General features: G+C 51.4%; 1 protein-coding gene across 2 annotated transcripts; it reads left to right on the forward strand.

Annotated features, from left to right (window-relative positions):
- Positions 1 to 8,831: 8,831 nt before the first annotated feature.
- LOC311512207 (glyceraldehyde-3-phosphate dehydrogenase 2) lies at positions 8,832 to 25,254 on the forward strand. Of its 2 annotated transcripts, none has more exons than XM_084613303.1 (11): positions 8,832 to 8,913; positions 17,278 to 17,403; positions 18,182 to 18,278; positions 19,721 to 19,827; positions 21,432 to 21,522; positions 21,828 to 21,946; positions 22,466 to 22,547; positions 22,660 to 22,811; positions 23,183 to 23,345; positions 24,110 to 24,207; positions 24,854 to 25,254. In XM_084613303.1, the coding sequence occupies exons 2-11, from the start codon at positions 17,375 to 17,377 to the stop codon at positions 24,924 to 24,926; spliced, it is 1,011 nt and encodes a 336-aa protein (XP_084469429.1). In that variant the 5' UTR covers positions 8,832 to 8,913; positions 17,278 to 17,374; the 3' UTR covers positions 24,927 to 25,254. The 2 variants fall into 2 exon arrangements, with proteins under 2 accessions (XP_084469429.1, XP_084469430.1); XM_084613304.1 differs by lacking the exon at positions 8,832 to 8,913 and adding an exon at positions 14,618 to 14,727.
- The last annotated feature ends 599 nt before the right edge of the window (positions 25,255 to 25,853 follow it).

A 25,853-nucleotide genomic window follows, 5' to 3' on the forward strand; every position in this document is an offset into this window, starting at 1 on the left:
GCCTGCAAGAGCCTGAGCCTCTTGCTGTGAAGTCCTGGCCATTTGTCCCCTGGATTGAGCCCTCCACACTATGGCCCTGGGGGCAGTGGCTGGGCTCTATTTGTGCCCTCAGCTGGATGCCTGAAGGCTCTAGGGGTTAATTTTTACATCCTGGAGGAGACTGGGCAGGTGCCACAGGGAGTGCTCCCCTCCTCTTCCCAACCTCTCAGGCCCCTGATCCGGCTGGGAATAGAGAGATCCAGGAGCTGCTCTGAAGTGGGCTGAGCGGCAGAGACTGGTCACCTGGGCCCAACCTTGTTGGAAAAACAAGTGCTCTGCGGGGGGGCAAATGGGGGCAGGACTGTGCCTGTTTAAAAAGTATTAAAGGGGAAAAATTGGGCAGCAAAAATAGAAAAGCAGAGGCTGAAAGGCAGCAGTGGCAGGAGTTTGTGACTTACTGGCTCTGCCTGGTGGTGGCTGTGGGAGCTGCAAGCAGTTGGTAAGGAAACCGAGAAGCCGTGGGGTGATGGGGAAGGTCCTTTTGTGGGTCATTAACTGGTCAGAAGACAGGAAGCAAAGGTTAGGAATAAATGGTGAGTTTTCACAGTGGAGAGAGGTAAATAGCAAAGACCCCCTGGCTCTGTGTTGTTGAACATAGTCATAAATGATCTCAAAAAGGGGGTGAACAGCAAAGTGGCAAAGTTTTCAGGTACAAAATTGCCAGGGGATGTTGTGAAGGCCAAAAGTGTAATGAGATTCAAAAAAGAACTAAAGTTCCTGGAGGTTAGGTCCATCAATGGTTATTAGCCAAGATGGTCAGGGATGTAACCCCATGCGGTGGGTGTCCCTAATCCTCTGTGTGCCAGAAGCTGGGACAGGATGACAAGGGATGGATCAAATGATAATTGCCCTGTTCTGTTCATTCCCTCTCAAGCATCTCGTATTGGTCACTGTTAGAGACAGGATCCTGGGCTAGCTGGATCATTGGTCTGACCCAGTATGGCTGTTCTTGTGACTCCTGGATTATATCCCCAGCTCTGGGAGGGGAGTCGGGTCTAGTGGGTTAAAGCAGGGTGAGGGCCTGGGAGGCAGGACTCCTGGGTTCGACTCCTTGCTCTGGCATGTAACTGTGCATGTTCAGATTATGCATATAAACATCCCAATCTTTTTGTGAATCCTGCTGAGCTCTGTGTTCTCGTGTGGCCATGAGCAGCACAGGCCAGTAGGAACATTCTAGCCCCTGGTGTTTAGAGTGTCCCCACCTAGTGGGACAAACCCCGGGAACTGCAACTTTTTACAAGTGTTCTAATCAGCCAGTGGAACTCCAGCCCACAAGGTATTACCCAGCTGAAGAACTCTGTAGGATCCAGGAGAGGATTTAAATTTACTTGGACAATGGGAGTCTCTCTAAATAAATCAAAGATGCAGGTATAAAATTTAAGCTGTCTCACTTAGACAGGTGTTAATAGGCAAACTCCTGCCATTCCAAAAGGCCCTGAGCTACTACAGCTGCTAAAATCCCTGGGGGAAGTAAAACAGCAGCATGCAAGTCTCAAGCTCCCTGGTGGAGGAAGGCTAGGGGCTCCTACCGCTGTACGGGGGCGATGGCACTGCAGTAATGCAATGGACATGCAGAAAGATGAAGGGAGACCCGGACACGCTTGCAGTGGGAGCCCTGGGTTTGCAGCTAGAGTCCAGTGTTACAACGAAAGTTGCATGCAGGGTGATCATCATTTACAGTCCAGCTGGGCTAGGACTTCACCAAGGGAGCAGCTGTGACTGCAGAGGCCAAAGCAGGGGCTGCTCTGCTGGAGGGGGTGAAATGGGGCCCAGCTGGGGCCACTCTAATGCCACCACCCTGCTGGACTCTGGGCTGCGAAGGCAAGATGTACCCACCCAGGTACCTTACCTCCTGCCATGTGGGCTTGCTGCCATCTCTGATCGTGCTGTGGGGGTGTCCCAGCTCTTTCCCCACCCTGCCTGCTGCTTTGTGTTTGTGCAGTGCCTGGAGCAATATGGCCCTGGTCTTGGCTGGCTCTTAGTTACCACAGTAATAAATGTGATTAGATCTCAGTGATCCCTGGGGCAGGGACTATGCCAAGGGGGCAGCCTGTGTGGGCAGGATGGTCCCATCCGCCCTGGGAACCTAGGAGTATACAGAACCAGCAGCTGCAAAGTGGAGGCTGGAAATCCAGGCCTGAGCTGTTGTGAAGCCACTCGCTGCAATCAAGAGGAGAGAGAGAGAGATGCTTGGCACAGAACGAGGGACAGGATCCCAGCGTCCACCACCTGCCACACAGCAGGGGCCCTGGGACCTGACTGGAGCACCTAGGTGCTACCGTAATTCACCTAATAAACAGTAATACACAGCACCTAACACAATAGTGTCCTAGGCCATGATGGATGCCTTGGTGCTACCAAAATACACCTAATAAGCAACAATGAACAGTGCCTAGCACAGTGGTGTCCTGGTCCAGGAATGGGCGCTACCATAATACACCTAATAATAATGTGCAGTTCGTAGCGCACAATGGAGTCCTGGTAGGTGCTACCGTAATACATCTAATATACTAGTACAGTAGAGCCCCTGTTTATTTGCCCCTCCATTATCCAGCTCTCCGTATTAACCAAACAACCGGCGCACACAGGTCCAGAAGCAGGCGATCTCTCCTGTGGCCGCGAGACAGCACTGCAGCTTCACACTCCCCCATTCTCCACATTACCTGAGTGTTTTATTATCTGATCTGGTCCCGGTCCCAATTCGATGGGATAAACAAGGTCCTGCTGTACCAGTCCTTCTACTTCTAGTACTGCTAATAAACGTCTCCTCCAGTGATCAAGACGAGGCCTCGTCGAAAAGCGAGGGGGAGCCCCTGCCAGAACCAGGAAGCGATAGCAAACCGTCAGTTGCTGTCTGCGCAGCGGCCCTGCAGGCCGGGAGACCAGGATTTCTGGAAAGGCTCTGCTCGAGCTCAAACAGGAGTTTGTTCAGGGCAGGTCTCGGGCCTGTGTGACACAGGACATCAGAGTAGATGATCACAACGGTCCCTCGTGGCCTTGGACTCTATGAATCCGTGAGAGCCTGCGCTATGTAGCAAGACGGCACCAGGTCTGGAACACGGGGAGGGCAACTGGGCACGGGAGATGGGACCCCAAGTGCAGCATATGACCCATCACCTCAGGTGCCTCCCCCCCTCTGACAGAGACCCCGACGGGCTCTGTCTTTTCCCTGTGCTTTGGCAGTACTTTGCACAGCTTGGCCTGCCCATAAAACAGCGCCTTGAGTCCCTGAGGTGTGTCAGCTCGCCAACTCCCAGGCTGCCCAGCAGAGGGACGCGTGTGCGCTCACGTGCAGCACCGCATGCCCCGTCACTGCACAAACAAGCCAGGACCAGGCAGCAGGACACACACACGCAGAGTTTATGCCCCAGTTAATCTAGAGCTCACCAGCCCCGGCCTGCAGGAGAGGCGGGACTCTCCACTGGCTTTTAGCCATGCGGGGACATGGGCACACAGGAATAGTTGTGATTCTAGCCAAAAGGGGAGTGGGAAGGTGTATGTGTGTGTGCAAACACACACACAATGCCATACACACAAAGACCACACACACACACACACACACACGCAGAGTGCAAAGTTCATCCGTTCCAGCAGGGGGCAGCAGGGATGTACACACATTCACTACAGTGAATATATATAATGCAAAACATTCCCAGTCAAAACATCCCTCTATCTATTCATCCATCCCCATACACACCCTTGTATCTATCTTCCATCTCCCTCTCTCTTGTATCACCTCCTTCTGTGTCTGTTATCCATGGACCATTTGATCTCCTCTGTCCATCTATCTTCCTAAAAGCAAAACTAGAACCCAGGAGTCCTGACTCCCAGGGCTTCTGAGAAATCCTTCCCCAGCCATAACAGCTCACCCCCATAATATCAGATGCAGAGCTAACAAACTGGGACAAGGGCTCACATTGGTGAGCGATCCAAGCCACAGACAACCTCAGCCTGGGGAATTGTAGACCAGTCAGTCTAACTTCGATACCTGCAAAGATATACCAGAAGCAATGATTAAACAATCTATTTGTAAGCCCCTAGAGGATAATAGAGTTATAAGGAATAGCCAGCAGGAATTGGTCAAGAAGGAAACAAACCTAACTAAACTAATTTCCTCCTTTGAGAGGGTAACTGGCCTAGTGGATTGGCGGCGGAGCAGTAGATGTGATATATCTTGATTTTAGTAAGGCTTTTGAGACAGTCCCACATGAGATTCTCATAAGCAAACTATCCTACTACACACATCTATCTATCTATCTATCTATCTATCTCTCTCCATACACTTTATCTATCTAATCTATCTATCTATTGCCAAACACAACTCTCTCTCTTTTCTCTTCCATCTCTCTGCATCTCTCTCTTTTCCTGCCCCCTTTCTCTCCCTGTCTCTCCCTCTCTCTCCAGTGAGGCCTGACGATTTATTTTTAGTCTCTTCTCCACGGCCTGGGGCCCCACCGGCCTGTCTGCAGCCAAAGCTGCAAACGCAGGCGGTGTCAGAGCGGGGACAAGATAACCCAGGCAATCTCCGGTGAATCTGTGTTGAGATGCAGAGAGGAAGGGGGGTTGTCAACCTCTGGGGGTGATCTGGGAAGGGTTCTGCATTTCCAAAGACCACATCCAGGACCAAAGGATGGGTGGCCTGGGTGAGGGACAGGTCATTGTCTTTGAGATGTAACCTCCCTAGGGCAAACAGATACCTGGTCATGCTGGCAGTCCATGCCGGAGTTTGCATTAGTGCAGGTTATTGATTTGGATGCTGGTTAGTCTCTCTCTTGCTCTGCTCATTGATTGGCTAGTTATTTTAGTCCTGCGATGAGCCTGAAGTGTCAGTTCGGCCATTCCCTAACTCAGAGATGTTAAATGTATGTAGGATCATAATGGTTGCGCCAGGCTTGTCCAGCTGAGATCGGGGTCCCATTGTGCCGGGTGCTGCACAGCAAGAGGCAGCCCCTGCCCTGGCTGAGATCAGAGCCCCATTGTGCCAGGCGCTGCCCAGACACAGTGAGAGACAGTCCCTGCCGCAGCTGAGATCAGGGCCCCGTTGTGCCAGGCGCTGCACAAACACACAGAGAAAGATGGCGGTCTTCCCCTAACCCCATTCACAAAGGATTTTGGGATTCTGGTCATGGGATGATTTTTTGGTAATATTTTTGCCTTTCTGGTCAAACAATGTGGCAGAGAGGAGAGCTACTGCCAAACCCGGGAGTTCTGACTCTCAGCATCTCCTTCTAAAAGCCTTGATCCCATTCACCTCCCAGAGCTGGGGAAAAGAACCCATGAGTCCTAATTCCCAGTCCCCTGATCTAACCACTGGACCCTGCTCCCCTCCCAGACTCAGGGATAGAACCCAGGAGTCCAGGCTCCTAATATTGTCACAAGGGGCTTGTTTTTTTTCATTCTGATTCCCCCTCATCATGCCTCAAACAGGAGGCACACGGGGTCCCGACTCCCATGGTCCTGGCCTGCCTCTCTGGCCTAGTCTGGCCTAGCTGGGCCTAACCACCAGGCTAGAGTTGGGTGATCAGTGCTGAGTCATGGCCAGCCTCCTGTAGACCCACAATTCCTCTGGCCCATAGAGGGTTAACCCCCTCATTTAGAGGAGCTGCGTAGGGGTCGGGGCTGCAGCAAACGTATTGGGATGCCAATGCTGTGTGAGTGATGGGCCGGGGGTTGCCATGGCAGCGGGATTCTCCTCGGGCCTAGCCTTTTCAAAGGCATCAGCCACAGTGGGCGAGAGCATCACCTCCCCCCCCCCCCCCCCCCCCGCCGGCTGTCGCCTGAATTATTAACAGCTCAATTGTGCTGGCTCATTTCTCCGGCTGACGTCAGGCAGGCGAGCGGCGGGCTCGTGCACGCACCACCCCACCACCACCGGCTGGGGGGATGGGAGGCCTCCGAGCAATTCCAGCATTGGAATAGGGAGCCAGCTGGCACGGGGACCCAGCTACAGTACCCAGATGTCCCTCTGCTTCAACCTCACCCCCATTCATCCCCATGCACACCCCTCATCGATCCATCCCCCCACACACCACTCATCTGTCTATCCATCCCCCCTCATCTCTCTATCCACCCCCATCTGTCTATCCATCCCCCACACACAACCCCTCTTCTATCTATCCTCCCCCATACATATACCCCTCATCTATCTATCAATCCCCCATATACACACCCTGATCTATCCATTCCCCATACACACACCCCTCATCTGTTTACCCATCCCCTATACACACCCCTCGCCTGTCTATCCTCCCCCATACACACCCTGATCTGTCTATCCATCCCCATATACACACCAAGAAAAGGAGTACTTGTGGCACCTTAGAGACTAACCAATTTAGGGAAAAACAAGGGGAAATAGGTTACCTTGCATAATGACGAGGAGTAATGGTCTCAAGTTGCAGTGGGGGAGGTTTAGATTGGATATTAGGAAAAACTTTTTCACTAAGAGGGTGGTGAAACACTGGAATGCGTTACCTAGGGAGGTGGTAGAATCTCCTTCCTTAGAGGTTTTTAAGGTCAGGCTTGACAAAGCCCTAGCTGGGATGATTTAACTGGGAATTGGTCCTGCTTCAAGCAGGGGGTTGGACTAGATGACCTTCTGGGGTCCCTTCCAACCCTGATATTCTATGATTCTATGATTCTATGACTTAGCCACTCCCAGTCTCTATTCAAGCCTAAGTTAATTGTATCCAATTTGCAAATGAATTCCAATTCAACAGTCTCTCGCTGGAGTCTGGTTTTGAAGTTTTTTTGTTGTAATATTGCAACTTTCATGTCTGTAATCGCGTGACCAGAGAGATTGAACTGTTCTCTGCCTGGTTAATGAATGTTATTTCCCCTTGTTTTTTCCTCCCCACTCCCCCCTCCTCAGACGTTCTTGTTAAACCCTGGATTTGTCCTGGAAATGGCCCACCTTGATTATCATACACATTGTAAGGAGAGTGATCACTTTAGATAAGCTATTACCAGCAGGAGAGTGGGGTGGGGGGAGAAAAAAACTTTTGTAGTGATAAACACCCATTTTTTCATGCTTTGTATGTATAAAAAGATCTTCTATACTTTCCACAGTATGCATCCGATGAAGTGAGCTGTAGCTCACAAAAGCTTATGCTCAAATAAATTGGTTAGTCTCTAAGGTGCCACAAGTCCTCCTTTTCTTTTTGCGAATACAGACTAACACGGCTGTTACTCTGAAACCTGTCATATACACACCCTGATCTGTCTATCCATTCCTACCATGTCTATCCAACCTCCATATACACACCCCTCATCTGTCCATCTATCCCCCGTACACACACCCGTCATCTGTCTAGCCATCCCCACCTATCCCACCATCTATCTGTTTATGTATCTGTCCCCACACTCCTCTATTTACCTGTCTATCTATCTATTTCCATACATATCTATCTATCCGTCCATCCCCATACACACACTCATCATCCATTTAATCTATCTATCAATTCCCATACATACCCCACCATCTATGTGTACCCATACCATCTATCTATCTATCTATCTATCTATCTATCTATCTATCTATCTATCTATCTATCTATCTATCTATCTATCTAAGAATGGCCATACTGGGTCAGACCAAAGGTCCATCTAGCCCAGTACCCTGTTTTCCAACAGTGGCCAATGCCAGGTGCCCCAGAGGGAATGAACAGAACAGGGAATCATCCAGTGATCCACCCCCTGTCGCCCATTCCCAGCTTCTGGCAAACAGAGGCTAGGGACACTATCCCTGCCCATCCTAGCTATTAGTTATTGATGGACCCATCCTCCAGGAACTTATCTAGTTCTTTTTTGAACCCTGTTATAGTTTTAGCCTTCACAACATCCTCTGGCAAGGAGTTCCACAGGTTGGCTGTGCGTTGTGTGAAGAAATACTTCCTTTTCTTTGTTTTAAAGCTACTGCCTATTAATTTCATTGGTTTCAGAGTAGCAGCCGTGTTAGTCTGTATTTGCAAAAAGAAAAGGAGGACTTGTGGCACCTTAGAGACTAATAAATTTGTTAGTCTCTAAGGTGCCACAAGTACTCCTTTAATTTCATTGGGTGGCCCCTAGTTCTTGTGTTATGGGAAGGAGTAAATAACACTTCCTTTTATCTACTTCCTCCACACCCGTCAGGATTTTATAGACCTCCATTATACCTCCCCTTAGCCGTCTCTTTTCCAAGCTGAAAAGTCCCAATCTTATTAATCTCCCCTCATACGGAAGCCGTTCCGTACCCCTAAGCATTGTGTTGCCCTATCTCTCCATCCCTGTACAGCCCCACTATCTATCTAATCTAACTGTCAATTCATTTCCATACCCCACCCTCTCTCGTGTTTTGTCTAGTTTCCAGGGAGGTAGTGGCAGAACCCAAGAGTCCTGGCTCCTGCCCTTGCCCCACCAGGGGTGCATTGCCAGCTCACACCAGGCAGGGAGCAGTCACGAAAACTACAATCCCCAGAAGCCCTCGCGAGCAGCTGTGCAGCCGGAGGATGCTGAGGGGGAGAGAATCTGCGCATGCGCTCGAAAATGGCAGTGGGCGGGGCGTGATCCTGGAGGCGGTGCGTGCCGCGTCGGTTGGTAACCGCTAGCGCGCCTCGCGACAAAGCTATAGCGCCTGCGCAGTAGAGGCCCCTAGCTTTTTCTCCCTCCCATCGCTCCCGCTTTCCATCACGACTGTTTGGCCTGCACGCGCTGTGCGGTTACTAAGGCGCGCGCGGCTCGGAATGGGCGGGGCGGGGACAGCGCGCGCCAGACAGGGCGGGGCGTGGCTGGGGGGGGTGAGGGAGGCGTGGCAGGGGAGGGGCGGGGGGAGTATATAAACGGGCGTTTGCACCGCTGATGCTTTCGTTCGACGCCATCCAGACCCCAGACCACCTGGTATGTGGGGCAGGGCGCAGCAGGTGACGGGGCTGGCTGTGGGGGGCTGGGCATGTGGGGGAGGGGATGGATTTGGGGTGGGCATGTGGGGGAGGGGATGGATTTGGGGTGGGGGGTTGGGAAGTAGGGTGCTCCAGGTGGGGAGAAGCTGTGGGGGATGCAGCAGGGGTTAGATCTGGGGTGAGGGTGGCTGGCTATGGTGGGGAGGGGTTGGGTGCAAGGTGAGCTGGGGAAGTGGGGTGGCTCTTGGTGTTTGGCTGTGGTGATGGGCAGAGTGAGCTGGGGAAGTGGGGGGGGGTTGGTGGCTGCATGGGGTGGGGAGCTGGGGTTAGATGGGGCGTGATGTGGAGAGGGGCCAGGAGGAGGTCTGAGGGGCAGCATGTGGAGGAGTTGGGTGGGGGGGTTAGTAGTGGCAGAACTAGAGGGGCTGTGGGGCAGGGACCCCAGCTGTGGAGAGCTGGGGGGGGTAGAGGATGCTGCAGATGGGGAGGAGGCTGGCGGGGGCATGGCTTAGGGCCCTATATATGTGCAGAGAGTTGTGAGGAGGGGGTGTCTTGTTGAGGGGTAGGATGGGAGTAGAATGAGCATCTAGGGTGGAGTGTAAATGGGAGGGGGCCCAGGGGTGTATCAGGGAACTGGGGTGGTGGGGAGGTTCCCTGTCTGGTAAAGGAGGGATGCAGCTCTGAGGTGGGAGTAATCAGGATGCCTTGGGGTGGGGAGGGGAGTGCAGAGATCTGCTTGGGGAGCAGTTGCACGTGTTTGGGGCAGCTTGAGGGGGTGACATCTGCAGAGGGGGGTGGGGGGTGATGATGCAGACTGACCTGGTGGTGCCCTTGCACCATAGATTTCTCTAGAAACATGGAAATATCAGGGGAACTCCAATCAGACTCCGCATCACATCACCTCCCCTCCCCCTCCCAGCAGGGCAGGGCTAGAGGAGGATTTACCTTCTAGTCACCGCCTGCAGCTATGCAAGAAATGAGCCTGTCCCCCTGTGGGGGATGGGCAGATGCAGTGCTCTTCCTTTGGACCACCCATCACCGCCCCATGTGGGAGATCTATGGGGAGAATCTCCCTGCTGATCAGATCAAGTGGGTTCTTTGCTGTTTGCTTAAAATAGAATCTACTCAAAATAGACTAACCCCAGAGCCACAGCCGCATCTCCTGCTTGAGGCCTCGTCCCTCCACGCCTCTTACATGCCTGATTGGATCCCCCAAACCCAGCCCAGAACACCTCCAGGGAATGTTTCACAGCTAGTGGCCTTCTGTTCTCCTTCCTGTGCCCTGCCCCCTCTGATATGGGAAGCCTTTTATTGCTAGCATGCTTGTCCTTCCAGTCGCACCAGACAGCGGGTGCTGAAAATCGCCTGACCCTGGAGGGATTTAAACCTCTTCCTTCCTGACACTAGTACTTCCAGTGAGATTATATTGGTTCCCCTCCCTTCATGTGATCTAGCTGGGAGTAACAGTTGCAGAGGCAGGAGATGGCATGCTCCCCACAGCAAAATTGCACCTGCATTGGAGGACAGACTGCAATATTATTGCCCAGCCTCTGCTGTATTGCACCACTACCAATGTCATATGCCCCTCCCCTCTGCAGACGAGGCAGTCTCTCCCTATTAATATATGGCAGCTAGCTTAAAATCAGCCACTGGTAGCAGGACAAGAAGCGTCTGTCTGCAATCCTGCTCAAGACTGATGGTTAAATTGCTGCTCTGTTGAAACCTAGTGTAGACAGTGGGGAGATAGTTGTGTGCTCTATCCACTAGGTCCTGGTACTTTGGGCAAGTCACTTCCCCTCTCTTAGCCCCCATTTCACAGATGGGGAAACAGTTAATTTCTGTAAAGTGCTTTGAGATATACAATTGTATTACTTAGCACTTTTAATCAGTACATCAGGCCCCAGAGATCCAAGTACATTTATAGCTCCTCGCCAGGGAGGCACTCTTGCCTCTGTCAGCATCTGCAGCCAGCAAGCTGTGTTCTCTCCTGCCTCCCCTTTCAGAAGAAAAAGGGGGTGTGCATATAGAGCATATTTGTGACCCTTGGCCATGGTGCTGAGTGAGTATCTAAACTGAGCAGACTTCCTGTCTTTGATTGCTGGAAGTCTGCCAGAGGTGAAACTGGATCTGTCCTCTGGCGTGGGAAAGCAGACATCAGTTCTTGCGCTTGAGGAAACCTAGAGATCAGAACAAGTACCAAGGAGAGTGCCACTTGCCTTACAGAGGCAACACGGTCTAGTGGGAAAAGCAGAGGGAGTTGGGTGGCTTGTGTTCTATTCTGCTACCGACTCTTCCAAGGTCATTTAATCTCCCTAGCTCTCCACATTCATAAAATGATGCTTGTAAAGCCCCTGAGGTCTGACGCCGGGTATCTGTGCCTGAGCGAAGACAGCAGCGTCTGTGGCGTTCTCGTCTGGTTTTGGTGTTCCGCGTCCTGACCTCTCAATGTCACTGCGGTAGAACGCCTGCAGTGGGGTGGAAGTAGCCACATCCCGCCCCCCCACCCCTCTGCAGCCAGTACAGACTGGCCAGCTTATCTTGAATCAATCTCCGGGGGGAGTTGGAGACTGTCAAGTACTGAAGCAACAGGTTTCAGAGTAACAGCCGTGTTAGTCTGTATTCGCAAAAAGAAAAGGAGGACTTGTGGCACCTTAGAGACTAACCGATTTATTTGAGCATGAGCTTTCGTGAGCTACAGCTCACTTCATCGGATGACTTCAACAGGATGACTCAGTCGTATGCCATTAGTTCTGTTGGAGCCTTAGCTGGGCTGGTGCAGATGTATGCCTTTAAGATCCCTTGTATTCCTCTGTGCGTAGGTCCTAAAGCATCACTACATTTGGCATTCAATTGGGGGCAACTGGGAAAGGGGCCATGGTGATGGACACCTAGCACAAGGGGGTCCTGCTCCATGAGAAGGAGTCCTAGTTGCTATGGTAAGACAAATGTCTGATAGATGATCAGAGTGCAAGGATACAGAAGGGGTTCTCATGAGTCATGCCAAAACACAGACCCCGCCCCCCTTTATATGGCAAGCGTAGCTTTGCAGTGATGCTGTAGGAATGAGCGATCCAGTCCTCTTGCCTCTAGAACAGCACGTCCTCTGCACCTTCCCTTCCTCGGACAGCACAGGTGTTGGGTTCAAAGCTGCAGCCCTATTAGGTGGTCCTTCCTGCTGCACTTTGCCTGTGTCTACACTAGCGAACTTACAGCGGCACAACTGTGCCGATGCAGCTGCGCCCCTGTAAGATCGCTTGTGTAGCTGCTTTATGCTGACAGGAGAGAGCTCTCCTGTTGACCTAATAAAATTGCTTAAATGAGAAGCTCTCCCACCACCCTAGCACTGTGCACCCAAGTTTCACTGGCATAAGCACTCATGTTGCTCAGAGGGGTGGTTTTTTCACACCCCTGAGCCACATACATTTTGCCAAATAAGTGATAGTGTAGACATGGTCTTAGATTTCAGGGTTGGTAGCTGTGGAGTGAAAGAAAGCTGGCCATGGTCCCTCTGCTGGGAGTGGAAGTGATGAGTCCACCGCAATGCAAGTGAGTGTTAGGAGCTGATCCTCACGCGGTGCTGTGCAACAGAATCCATCTTGCAGAGCTGGCCATCTTGAAGCGAAATGCCATCTGCTGCCTCTAGCAGCTGCTGCCTCGATATTTTTTTTTTTTGCACAGGCTCCTGGATTCTGATAGGGGTTGCGGGGACCAATTCTACGATAAATCCCACCCCAGCTTTGCAGTCAGAGGTCTGCAGTTCTGAGTGTACCCTCACAGGTGGCTTCATTCTTTGGTAGTGGCTGGATATTCATGCCCCATCAGGACTCGGGCCAAACCCCCTGCCTGCCTGCACTGACCTGCTGCATCTGTGTTTATCTGTCCGCCTTGTTTGGTTTCAAAAAATTGTCTGTCAGCAGGCTTGCCTGTAATATTTCTGGGTGCTTATCTTTGCCCTGCAGGCCCCAGTCCCTACTGTGATTTTTTTTCTTTTGGGGGGGGGGGGGAGGGAGCGGTTGGCAGCATGTAAGACCTAGATGGTGCCTGTAGTGGTTTGGGTCAGGGCGTCTGGACTGTATTCAGTCAGTGCTAGTGATTTGTGCCTTAGTTTCTTGGTATGTGACTTAATTGATATCTGGGGGAGTCTGAGACTGTCTAGCGCTGAAGTGACAGGATGACTCAGTCATATGCTGTTAGTGCTGTTAAAACCTGGAGCCCAGTTAAAATGGAGAATTCACCCACTCTTGTACAGGTAGGGAAACTGAGGCACAGACATGGCATGACCTTGTCCAAGGTCACACCTGTGAGCTAGTGGCAACTGGTACCAGAACCTGGGAACCCTGACTTCCAATCCCGTATACGAACCCTTGTCACACTGCTTCCGTATCTGAGGGAGGCTGGATAAAAGTGGATAAGAGGCTGTTGAACCAAGGGTTGGGGATGTGAGCTACTCAAATTGCTTGCCAAAAGCACTGGTCCGTGAAATGAAGTGGCCTGTGATGTACGAATCTCTTGCTCTCCTGTTTTTCTTGAGGGACAGACTCCAGAGGGATTTCTTGGCTCTCAAAAGGCAAAGGCTCAGGCTCAGTGTAAACACAAAGCAGAGTGCTTTCTTCTACCCCAGTGGGGCCTCATGCCAGATTCACCTTTGCCATTTGACCTCGTAACTGATCTCGTGGAGAGGGGCCTCTGGGAGTCTTCTGGGTAATGCTATATTCTGCTGATTCAGATGCAAGATGATGGATGGCAGCATCATACCAGGATTTATAGCTGATGGAAGCAGAGGGCTATGTAAATGGGCCTAGCAAAGTACTTATAGACACACCAAGCCCTTGACAGCATTGTGTATTTCCAGTACTTGAATAGGCCTCATTCTGATACACCTGCCTAATGACCTGGTTGGGTTTTAGCTTTGACTTACATTGCTCTGGGTCATAAGTGCAAGCCCCTAGCACAACTGGCATGGCTGCATCTGAGTCTGCAGGGGGTGCAGGGTAATGTCCCATGCATCTCTATGGGGCTTTAACTCTGAAATCTCCTGCTCTGGGAAGATCCTAGCTGGCTCGTCCAGTCAGAGGGCTGGGAGGGGGTGGGGGACTCATTGCTGCTACCCCATTATGGCTGGATTGAGTTGGGAGGGTGCAGAAAGGGCCCCCCACAGAATTCTCTGCTCAGTTAAAGGGGGTGAGACCTCCCTCAAGGATGTCCCCAACCTGTCTGAAGACAGAACAGTGGGAAGGACTTGAGCCCTGAATTGTCTTAGAGTTGAAATTGACTTGATTAGGATCAATTGCAGTCACATTGGCATTCTAGGTCTAGGCCTGCACTCAGTGCACATGCCCTTCCCCTACCTAGCCTCTGCCTGCAATGGTCTGCTGGGCTGACTTTGCACTGACAAAAGAGGCCTCCCCTGAAATATGGAATTTAAGGCCCATAGCCCATCTCGCCACGCTCCATCTGAATGTGCTTCATACACATAAGCACATGAGTAGCCGTTGCAGGAAAGGGGGCCCAAGTGCTCTGCAGGATCAGGGCTGGTGTCCCCATGATGGGACTAAACCAACATCAAAGGAACTGAAAGTAAGAATGACTTCACTGTCTGGGTCCTTTTTCTAAAAGACCTGCACTAACTGTTATAGTAACATAGATCTCAGTATAGTCAGTGATGGTTAAAGATCAGTTTTAAAGTGTCTTGAACTCGCTGTTTTCAGTATCTCCAGTCAGTAGCTAGGGCAGCCAGCAAAATGCTGCAGCGTTGTAACTCTCCGTTGAGCCAGGAGTCAATTGGATCATCTGTTAGTGTCAAAGTTTTCAGGTAAGCTTTGATTTAAGTGCATCTTAGTGGGAACCTAAACACACATGGGCCTTAGTCTGGCCTCCTGAGACTGTATATTTCTGGGGACTTGCTCTTCTTTATAGCTGCGTGTAGTGATAAGCAAATAACTGCAGCTTCCCTTTTAAACTCTGATTTGATCAGCCTTGGTAGGAGCAGATCTTGACAAATAGCAAATCCACAAAGTTCAGATAGTGAACTTCAAAATGCAGAGCAGATCTGCACTTTAATCTCTCACAAATGACTTGATCCCAGGAGGTCAAATCCCAGGGTAAATTTGAAGCGCTATTCGGTAGATGATATTCTCTGTATTTTGTTAGCATCTAAGCCATTGAAGCACGGGCCTCAGACTCTGTCCCAATCTGGGTATGTCTACACAGCACTCAGAGCATTGATAGGGCCCTACTAAATTCATGGTCCATTTTGGTCAATTTGATAGTCATAGCATTTAAAAAATCATCAATTTAATGATTTCAGCTATTTAAATCTGAAATTTCAGTGTTGTAATTGTAGGGATCCTGACCCAAGAAAGAGTTGGGGGGGCTTTGTCACAAGGTTATTGTAGGGCAGGTTGCGGTACTACTACCCTTACTTCTGCGCTGCTGTCTGCAGAGCTGGGCCCTCAGTCAGCAGCCACCACTCTCCAGCTGCCCAGCTCTGAAGGCAGTGCAAAAGTAAGGGTGGCAATACTGTGAACCCCCCCTAAAATAACCTTTGCAACCCCACCTGCAACTCCCTTTTGGGTCAGGACCCCCAATTCTAGATACGCCAGTCTTCCCTGCGAAATCCCTATAGTATAAGGTAAAAGCACACAAGACCAGATTTCACGGGGGAGGACCAGATTTCATAGTCCCTGACGCATTTTTCATGTCTGTGAAACCTTCGCGTGAGCTGGGATCCTGGGTATGGACTCGAGTGGCTAGTCTGTGCTGCGTCAGCTTTGCAGCTGCTGTGCATCAGGCTAGCTAGATCAGGTAGGCCTGCGCATGGTGCAGTCACACCTGATGGCAACATAGCCACACGCAAAGTAAAGCAAGCTTCTCCTGCTGTCCAATGCAAAGGACTCCTCCGCTGGGGCTTCGTTACAAATTCTGGTGCACTAGCCAGCATAGAATCCAGCTCACGCTTCCCTAGCTGGACCTACAGGCTGAGTAGTGTAACTTTACCTTAGTGGGGAGGGCTGATAGCTGTGACTGACGGACACAAAGGAGGCAGCACCTTGACTACAGTGTCACTTTATTTATAGTCCAGTGCCTCATTGTGGATGCATCAACAGTGGGGGAAAACTGACAGGGAGCTGTTCTGCAGAAGCTATTCTGGATTATCTCCCTGTGAAGGTACTCTGGAATGTGTACCCCCAAGGAGTCATTCTGGAATAGCTCCCGGGCTTTAAATTCACACCCTACTTTATTCTGCAACCACTTCCCCTGTCTGGACAAGCCTCAAGATTCCTGCTCAATACGCAGTAGCCCCTGGGGAGCAAGGGGTGTTAAGGTATAAGGAATGGGATAGAGTATATAGAATTTTGTTGCAACTAAGGTCTTCAGGGCATGCAGTTTGCTGCTCTGTGTCATGTGTCACACAATGGGGCCCTGGTTTTGGATCTGCCCAAGGCACTACTGTAATAAACATTGGTTTCAGAGTAACAGCCGTGTTAGTCTGTATTCGCAAAAAGAAAAGGAGTACTTGTGGCACCTTAGAGACTAACCAATTTTATTTGAGCATGAGCTTTCGTGAGCTACAGCATGCATCCGATGAAGTGAGCTGTAGCTCACGAAAGCTCATGCTCAAATAAATTGGTTAGTCTCTAAGGTGCCACAAGTCCTCCTTTTCTTTTTGTAATAAACGCTGTTTGTATAGCAGCATTGTTAGGTGCCCTTGACTGGATCCCTCGGATCTCAAAGGTTAGAAAAGAAACAGCAGGACCACAAGATGGACAATGCAAATGAAAGGATCAGAACTGTCCCTTTTGAGGGGTGCCCAATAACAAACTGGAATGGGTGCTGCCATTCACCTTCTCCCCTATGCAAACAAGGGTGGCATTGAGTGACAGGCTGCACACTTAGAACCGATCAAATGGTTTTGTTCCAAGTTTCTGGCCTGTGGAACTCAGTCCCACAAGAGGTCACTTTGGCCAAGAGCTTACAGGGATTCAGAAAAGGCATAGAATAGCCAGAGTTGAGAGGGTTTCTTAAAATAGGATTTTGGAAGGGATGTAAACCCTCTGCTTCAGGGTATAAGCCTCAATCTCTAAAGGAGGTCAGGAAGAAACCTCCTACCATGGGCAGGCTATTCCATCACTGCCCTTGAAGGAGCCTTTCTTGTACCTTCCTGTAACAAAATTAGGCCAGGCCATGGTGGGAGTTGGGACACTGGTCTGGATGGACCCTCTGGACTGAAGTAGTTGGGCAAATCCCACATTCCCAGTCGCTCTAAAGGAGCTGTGGCTTTCCCTTGCAAAAAGGCCTGTTTGCTGTTATCTTGATACTGGCATCTGCCCCAGCCTCTGCTCTGATTCCTTTTTCCTTCCAGACTTGAGGTCTCCCAGCCCCGAAAACCGTCCATTCCGGAGAAAGAACCGGAGAAAGTCGAGGAACCGGCTCCAGTAGAGAAACCAGTAGAACGAGTCATGTCTGAGCTCACTGTTGGGATTAATGGGTAAGGCCCCAGACTCCCCTTTATGCTGCCCCCAGGGCTGGAGTTGTAGCCCGCTGCTACCGTGGGGCTGCCCAGTGCAGTGGGAGTGAAAAGTTCTGCTGCATGTAGTAAGAAGTGGGGGCCGTAACTGGCAGCAACGGTAAAACCAACCGTGCGGCGCTTCCACTTGTTTTGCAAGTCACGCAGTGACTCCCTGCAGCTCTGGTGGCTGGGGACGCACCCTGCCGTTGAAATAGAGTCTGGATCTTTGCCCCTTTGGCCTCACCAGAACCACACTTACTGGCAGCTGTCTTCATTTCAAGGAAGAGCCCAGCTCATTCATAGCAGTAGTGGTGTTGAATGACTGAGCCTGAAAATGCAGTTCTTGCTTTCTTAGTGACTACAAGGGTCACCAGGTTGTCATCTTGAAGCATTTAACTCCTCTACAGCTGCCGGATTGATGTCGGGGGTGTTCATGGAGGAACTTGTTCCAAGGTGGTTAGGATGGCTGGCTTGTGCTCCTACTAGATCAGAGCTAGGGGGCACCACTAGAATGCAAAGCGAAGGGGGTAGCTTAATGTCCTAGTGATTGGACAGTCGTGGGGAAGCCCTGCTGACTGAGCTCCCATTGGCTGCGCTGCAAGTGTGTGTGTGTGTGTGGGGGGGGGGTGTGTGCTCTTGGAGGCTAAGGAAGCTCAAAAGCCAGCATGGAAGGGATGTCCCTTCATGACTAGCTCCCTAGATGGGACTATGGCTACAGTAGGAAGTACCTATCTAACTACTAACATTCCTGTTCCAGATTTGGCCGTATCGGGCGTCTGGTCCTCCGAGCCTGCCTAGAGAAGGGACTCAAAGTGGTGGCCATCAATGACCCCTTCATTGACCTCAACTACATGGTAACCCTCAATCCAATGGCCAAACTAACCTGCCTACGACACTCTTCTGCATGTCTCGGAAGCTCAGGCTCCCATAGTTAGTTCTCAGTCTCCCTGGACATCTCCCACCTCACAACCCTATGTAGACAGTGATTGTGGCATGGGTGAGCTTGGCCAGCTGGCAGATCAACATGTGACAGGAACTGAGGACTGAGGGGGCCTTGTTCAGCCTATGACTGGCTTTCCTGGGGTGCAACCTGGAACTGGGATACCACTGAGCCCTCTGACATACAAATCTGGGTCCCCTCTCACTGAGGCTGTGACAAGCTGCAGATCTTTCCCAGTCCTGCACTCACACAAACATCTACACAGGTAGGGACAAACCTAGCTGCAGTTACATGAATGCTTCTCTCAGCCACTCATAAACGAACAGTAGAGGCTCCAACCAACTTCCCCCCCAGTGTCACAGCCTAGGACCCCCAGAGCTGTACTGTCTTGCCCTAATCAAAAGCCTGACCAGTGTAAGTTTATTACCCAGTCTGCCCCTTCTGTCCTGCTTGGGACCCCCTTCCCCAGTTCAGTCTTTGTTCCTCTGGGGTTTTCAGGTGTTGTCACTTCCCCTCTTTTATAGCTTCTTCCAGTTTGCTAGAAAGATCTTTGCTCGTGATGTGGGGGTCAACCCCTTCCCCCTCAAGCATCCTCATTGCCTACCTGCTCCCTATTGTACCTGAAAGACTAGTTGTGGGTGTTTCCAACTTCATAACAGAGCAAAACTTCATAGCTCTCCATACAATGACAGCACATACAATCCAACAGGGTATTAATGTTCAACAGATCAAGCCTTTTAAACTGATGCCTCAAGGCAGACTTTGTACGAAACATGCCATAATGATATCACTGTAGTGACTATGGGGTGCAGTGTCTCTCAGCCATGGCCAACTTTCCTCTGAGCTGCCTCACCTGGGACTTGATCCTTGTGTTCCAGTCCAAGCCAGCCCCTGTGGTTTAGAAGCTGGGTGGGAGACATGGGTTTTTTCCCTTGGCCTTGCACATTCAGCAACTGCTGGCTGCTAAGGAGCCATTGCATCTCTGACACCCAGCTTTGTCTAGGACCCATCCCACAGTCACTGTTGGGTTTGATTGCTCAATGCTAGGACTCTAAGGGCACCATACCCCTTAGCTTTCAGGGAGCTTGGCCCTTCTGCCCTCTGTGCTGATGCATGATCAGTCAGTGTCCTCTAGATCTACTTGGAGGATAGTCTTAATGCTCGCTGCCCACCGAGCGAGAGGTTTGCTGCTGATCAGCCCCCATCTTGAAGAGAACTGGTCACCAGCTTCACCTTCTGCAGTTGATGGAAGCAGAGTTGATCCGCTGGGGAGATTCCCCTGCTGAATGACAGGAGCTACCTAGGGTAACTCCACGAAGGCTTGGGTTGCTAGGCTGACGCACTCTCCTCTTTCAGGTGTACATGTTCAAGTATGACTCCACTCACGGGCGCTACAGCGGCGAGGTGAAGGCTGAAGATGGCAAGCTGGTGGTGGACGGCAGTGAGATCTCTGTGTTCCAGTGGTGAGTACGGGGAGCTGAATGGACCTATCCTCCATGACCATCAATGGCTGTTAGCCAGCATGGGTGGGGATGGTGTCCCTAGCCTCTGACTGCCAGAACCTGGGAATGGGTGATGGGATGGATCATTTGATTACCTGGTCTCTTCATTCCCTCTGGGGCTCCTGGCATTGGCCACCATCAGAAGACAGGATACTGGGCTAGATGGACCTTTGGTCTGACCCAGTATGGCCATTCTTATGTAGCACAGGGTGTGGGCTGGCACCTCATCACTGGCATAGTGCTTGGGATCTTGCCAGCTAAGCGGGACAAATCTCCTCAATAGTAGGAGGGGAGACCTCTGAGCCCAGTGCATGGTGCTGCAGGAAGTGATGGTCCTTCAACAGTGGATCAGTGCTAATAGTTGCCAAATTGCTGGAGGGCTGTCTTTTGTTGGCTAGCTGGGGAAACTGAGGCACTGAGCATTTGAGTCCTGACAGCCTTTCTGCACCATGGTGGCATCACTCCAGCGTTCTGATTGTTAGGCTAAAACTCCTTCCTGCAGTTTCAGCTGGCTGTAGTAAACTTCCTGTACATAGCTTCCTGTCCTAGACTCTAGCATTGGCATTAAATCAGCTGCCATGTGCCACTTCAGAGGTGGTAGCATTGCAGTGTACAGAGAGCAACTCCTGTACACTGCATCCTTCAGCACTGTCTAGAGAAATAACTACTTTCCTGTATAGCATGTCCAACTACTTGAGACTCCTACCAGTCTAGCAGAGCCTAGATGTGGCTTCCTAGTCTACCTCCTGCATCAACAGACCTGCTTGCTTCACTTAAGACACGAATCTGTAGTGTCAAGGAGACACCTCCCCTGACTCTGAAGCCCGTCCCGTTGAGCTGAGCGCATGGCTTGCTGGAAATGTCATTCTGGCTTCAGGCCGAATCAGAAGTGATTGGTCTCAGTACAGGGCGAAATTCTCTGGCCTGTTACACAGGTCAGACTAGATTAGAAGTCCCGTCTGAGAATCTGCTCAACTTAATTGTTGAGAGCCTAGCATCTAGAGTAAGATCCAGGGGTCTGGACCTCTGAAGGATCATGCTAGTGTGAATGAATGGATGGTGAGTGGATGTGACAGAGCTATGCAGTGATCTCTAGGTACTTGTGTGCAGCCTATCATTGTGGTGTCTGCCTCCAACTACTAATGGACTCTTCTTCTCAGCCACCTGTGAGCAAGGGGAAATAGTAGATTTACAGGTTGGGGGAAACTGAGTCACATATCTGGTTCCTGGCCCCACGGGGAGTCTGGTGGAGCTGGCAGTTCTCAAGAGTCTCTGTCTAGTGCCTTGAAACCAGAAGACCAGCCTTCTTCCAGATCCACTCAGACCAGATCCACTGCGTCTCCACTCAGCTGTATCTCTAGGTCACCCTAGAAATGAGATAGTCAAAGGAAGAGTTGGGTGCCAAGGGGCTGGTGTATCAGGGTCCTCAGAGGCTGGGGGTCCCACACCACTCCCTCAAGCTGTATAGAATGGGGACAGAGTCCTCATCTGTGCTCAAACGTGCATTGACCTCCTGGAAGTAGCCGGCCCTTGGGGCAGTAACCCTGGTCTGCTGTCTGTTACAGCATGAAGCCCAGTGAGATTCCCTGGGGTGACGCAGGAGCGCTCTACGTTGTCGAGTCCACCGGAGTCTTCCTCAGTGTTGACAAAGCTTCGGTGAGTGTCTGAGCTGCCTAGCTTGGTACAGGAGCTGCAGGGCCCATGTCTGGCTGGCACGTGAGGCTCAGACACCTGCTTCTCCTCCTTCATTGGGAGTTGGGTGAGAACCTGTGGCTAACAAGCTGAGCCACTACAGGGCTAGGACAGCCTGGCTTTGTCTGGGATGCCATTCTCCTGGGCAGCCTTCGTCCAAGACCTTAGTATGATGGAGTCTAGGTCTGCTAGTGCCTAACTCCTCCAGATGATGTTGGCCTGGCCTCCTCCATAGCAGGATCCTCCATGATTAGCCTCCTCTTCCACAGGCCCACATACAAGGTGGAGCCAAGCGAGTGGTGGTGAGTGCCCCCTCCCCTGATGCTCCCATGTTCGTCATGGGTGTCAACGAGGACAAGTATGACCCATCCAGCATGACAATAGTCAGGTAAGACCTGCCTCCCCACATTGTGCTGGGAGGTGGGGGCGGGGAGTTGGACAGTAGGATGGGATGACTTTCTGAGTTGCTCCCCAGACTGGCTTGGGGTGATTTCCTGAGTCTGGCTGCCTTGTACGTAGCCAAGGAGAGATGAGGGCATGGATCTGCCATTCGGGGGTCAGAGGGATGTTTGAGAGAGCCTCCATTTTGTGGACATGTGCCTGAGGAAAGGGCCCAAGACAAGAATTTAGCCACTTGTGCCATACAATTGGGAAGCGAGAGGCCTATAGACAGCTTGGGCTGGAAGATTGTCCCCTCAAGAGGAGGGCAGGTGGATTTCTACTTTGACATGTGAGCAAAGACTATCCTAATAGCGTGGTTTCTATTGTCTTCCCCCTTGGTCTCCCCTACACCAGGGAGAAATGGAGGTGGTGGTGGGAATGGGAACTCAACTAGGCAGGCTACTGGAAACCCAGGAGCAGGTGTCTGTTCTAGACATCATTCTGTCTCCCTTCCCTCCCCATGTAGCAATGCCTCCTGCACCACCAACTGCCTGGCGCCTCTGGCCAAGGTGATCCATGACAACTTCGGCATTGTGGAAGGACTCATGGTAAGTCTCCTGTGTGCTGTCAACCCCCAGCAGCTTGCCTGTGTGTGGGAACCGGTGACTGTCTCTCTAGCTTCTACCAGCTCATAACCATAATTCTCCTCTCAACCTTCAGACCACAGTGCATGCCTACACTGCCACACAGAAAACTGTGGACGGGCCCTCTGCCAAGGCCTGGCGCGACGGAAGAGGCGCCCACCAGAACATCATCCCAGCATCCACTGGCGCTGCCAAAGCAGTTGGCAAGGTCATCCCAGAGCTGAATGGGTATGGGCTATCTCTCTAAGCGGGCATCGCGAGAGGTCTCCAGTCTAGGTGTTCCTGTAGCAATCCTGCCCCAGGTGGCTGGGTGATGTCCCACAGGCCAGATAGCGGCTAGGAGAGAAACTCTGGCTCCTAGAGGTGGTCATGGGGATGGGCAAACCACATCTGTGTGGAAGCTTGCACCATTCATGGTGGCTGACTAGCAGTGTTCACTAAGCAAAACCTGAAACACCACGTCTCCGTTGGGAGAGTCTGGGGGTCTCCCTTCAGGGGTCCGATGCCAGAACCACAGACTGGTCTTCTAGATCCATTGATGTCTTGCTTACAGGCAGTCCTAATTGGTTCTCTCATTGGCTGAACTTCCCTTCTCACAGGAGGCTCACTGGCATGGCGTTTCGTGTGCCTGTCTCTGACGTCTCTGTCGTGGACCTAACCTGCCGCCTTGCCAAGCCGGCAACCTATGCTGAAATCAAAGAGGCCATGAAGAAGGCTTCTGAGGGCCCCATGGCTGGGATCCTGGGATACACAGAAGATGAGGTGAGCAGGGAATGTATCCACAGAGCTGTATAGGGCCTGCTCACGGGGAAGAATGCTGGTACGCATTGGCCTGGCATGTTGCTACTGATTTCTTCCAGGCCTTCTGGGGACTCTCCATTCAGTGCTTTAGCTGGTCACATGATGGGATCAAGAAGGAATTTTTGGATGTAATCTGGACCTTCTCACTTTCCTCTGAAACATCAGCTGGGACCCCAGGCTGGTGGGCCAGAGAATCCCTTTTGAATGCCTGGCTGGTGTCTTCACATGCTCAGGGATCAGACTGATGACCATGTTTGGGGTCAGGAAGGAATCTTCCCTTCCCCCTCAAGCCCATCAAATTGGCAGGGACTTACATTTTTCACCTTCCTCCCCGGCATGGGGCATGGATCAACTGGACAGGTCTCGCCAACCCAGTTCCCTGCCATGGATGGGACCTCCTGCATTGGTGGCATCTCAGTCCCTCCTGTTCTCTGCTGGTGGCATGTAACAATGGAGTCTCCTGAAAACTAAAATACTGTAATCTGTTTGAAGTCCTTGGGGATAACGGTGACATTCTGTGGCCTGTGCTATATAAGTGGTCAGACTGACCTAATAGTCTATTCGGGTATTCAGCCCTATTAAATCTTGATGTGCAGCCTATGGTGCAATCAAAGCTGCTTCTGGGGACCTCTGGCCAAGGGAGGCAGGTCTCCTACTGAACTGGCCCCTACACATTCCTCCCCCTCCTGCATCTCTCTCAAGCCAAATGCCCCCCTCACTTGCAGGTGGTCTCTTCTGACTTCATCGGCGACAGCCATTCCTCCATCTTTGACGCTGGAGCTGGGATCTCCCTCAATGATAACTTTGTGAAGCTCATCTCTTGGTAAGGCCCAGCAGAGGGATGCTGCACTTAGTCCTAAGCAAAGGGATAGGTCTGAAAACCAGCCTCTCCTAGAAGGCTGGGGTGGAGGGGTCCAGCATGCTTTGGAGTCTAGTGACCACTCTCCAGAGTGGATCAAGAACCAACAGGTTCCATCAATTGCATCTCGCTTGCCTGGCATGAGGTGTCTGGGTTCCCCTAGCCATAGAGTATGCTTGGAGCGCCTTGGCCTAGTCCCATGCACAAATGGCCCCCGTAACCCAGCTGAAGACTTCTGGGTGAACTGGCTAAATCTGAGGGTCCCAGTCCAGATCTAGTGAGGTCACTGGCCCTGGAGCTAAGCTCCAGGTAGAGAACAGGGGATATGCCAGAGATCCCACAGGAAGACTGAGGAACAAACCCAGATCTCCTGAGTTCCAGTCAGTGCCTTAAGCACAAGGTCCTCTACTATCTCTGCCTTCTTCCAACCATCCTCAATTGGTCCAGAGGCCTATTGGCATGTGGCTGATCCAATAGGGATGGGAAACCAGGAGCCCCCTAGAAGTCATGTGGAAACATCCAGTTGAGAGGGTCTCCTTTGTGGTCAGGGTTGTCCACTTGGTGTGGGAGGTGGCTGAGAGCTGAACTTGTCCCTCTTCTCTTCCCATAGGTATGACAATGAATATGGCTACAGTAACCGCGTTGCCGACCTCTTGAGTCACATGTACACCAAGGAGAACTGAGCGCCTGTCCCACTTACATTCCAGGCCATCTGAAGAATCTGCTTCACCCCCTCTAGACATATTTGGCCACGAGATCATCCTATCTTAATGCTTCAACCACACAGCCCCAAATGCTGTGCCTCGTCCGTCCCCGTAAACCTCTGTACGTGTCCATGTGCGTGTGAATCCTGCTCTCACACAGCCTGCGTGCGCCTAACCAGAAAACTGCACCAACGCCTCCCCCGGGGGAAGGAGTCTAGCCCTGGGTTAGTAGTGGTCTGTGGCAGTAGTGTCATTGAGATTTCATAAGTGTTGGAAATAAAAGCCACTTAAAGTTGCAGAAACATGAGTGAGATTGTTCAGATCCTTTATTCCCACCTGCTTCTGAAGCCTGGGGCCCAATAAGATCATGGCTTCAGAGCTAGACTATTTGTGTAGTCCTCAAACTGCAAATGTAGTGTAGTAGCACCATATCTCAAATGGTGCCGTAGTGCCAGGTGCTGCACGCACAATCCCTGCCCCAAAGAGCTAAGCCTAAATACACAAGGAGGGGAAACTGAGGCAAGGCCCAGTCAGTGCCTTTCAGCACAAAGTAGGTCCTGAAGAGGCTCTAACAGGGTCCTGACCTGCAAACCACATAGCTGCAGATTTTTCATGGGGCCACCTCTCTAATTGCTTGTTTCTCTGCTGAATGTTTGTCACCTGCCTGTAGACAACCAACGGTCCATGGACTGCCACTGAGCACCATCAGAGCAAGATCACCCCCAGCCAGAGTTGGGATCTGTAATGACAGCTGCTGCCTTGTCTCTGTGCAAGGGGTTGGAGCAGATCTTGGTGGCTAGGGCCATGGGCGTCCCACCATGGTGGGGCAGAGAAATTAAAGCATCGCTGATAGTGCAGCGTTCAGGGGCTTCATGGTGACATCCTTAGAGCCTGGAGAGTCATCCC

This window comes from Lepidochelys olivacea (genome assembly GCF_965140295.1).
Source record: "Lepidochelys olivacea isolate rLepOli2 genome assembly, chromosome: 24".
Taxonomy (NCBI): Eukaryota; Metazoa; Chordata; order Testudines; family Cheloniidae; genus Lepidochelys; species Lepidochelys olivacea.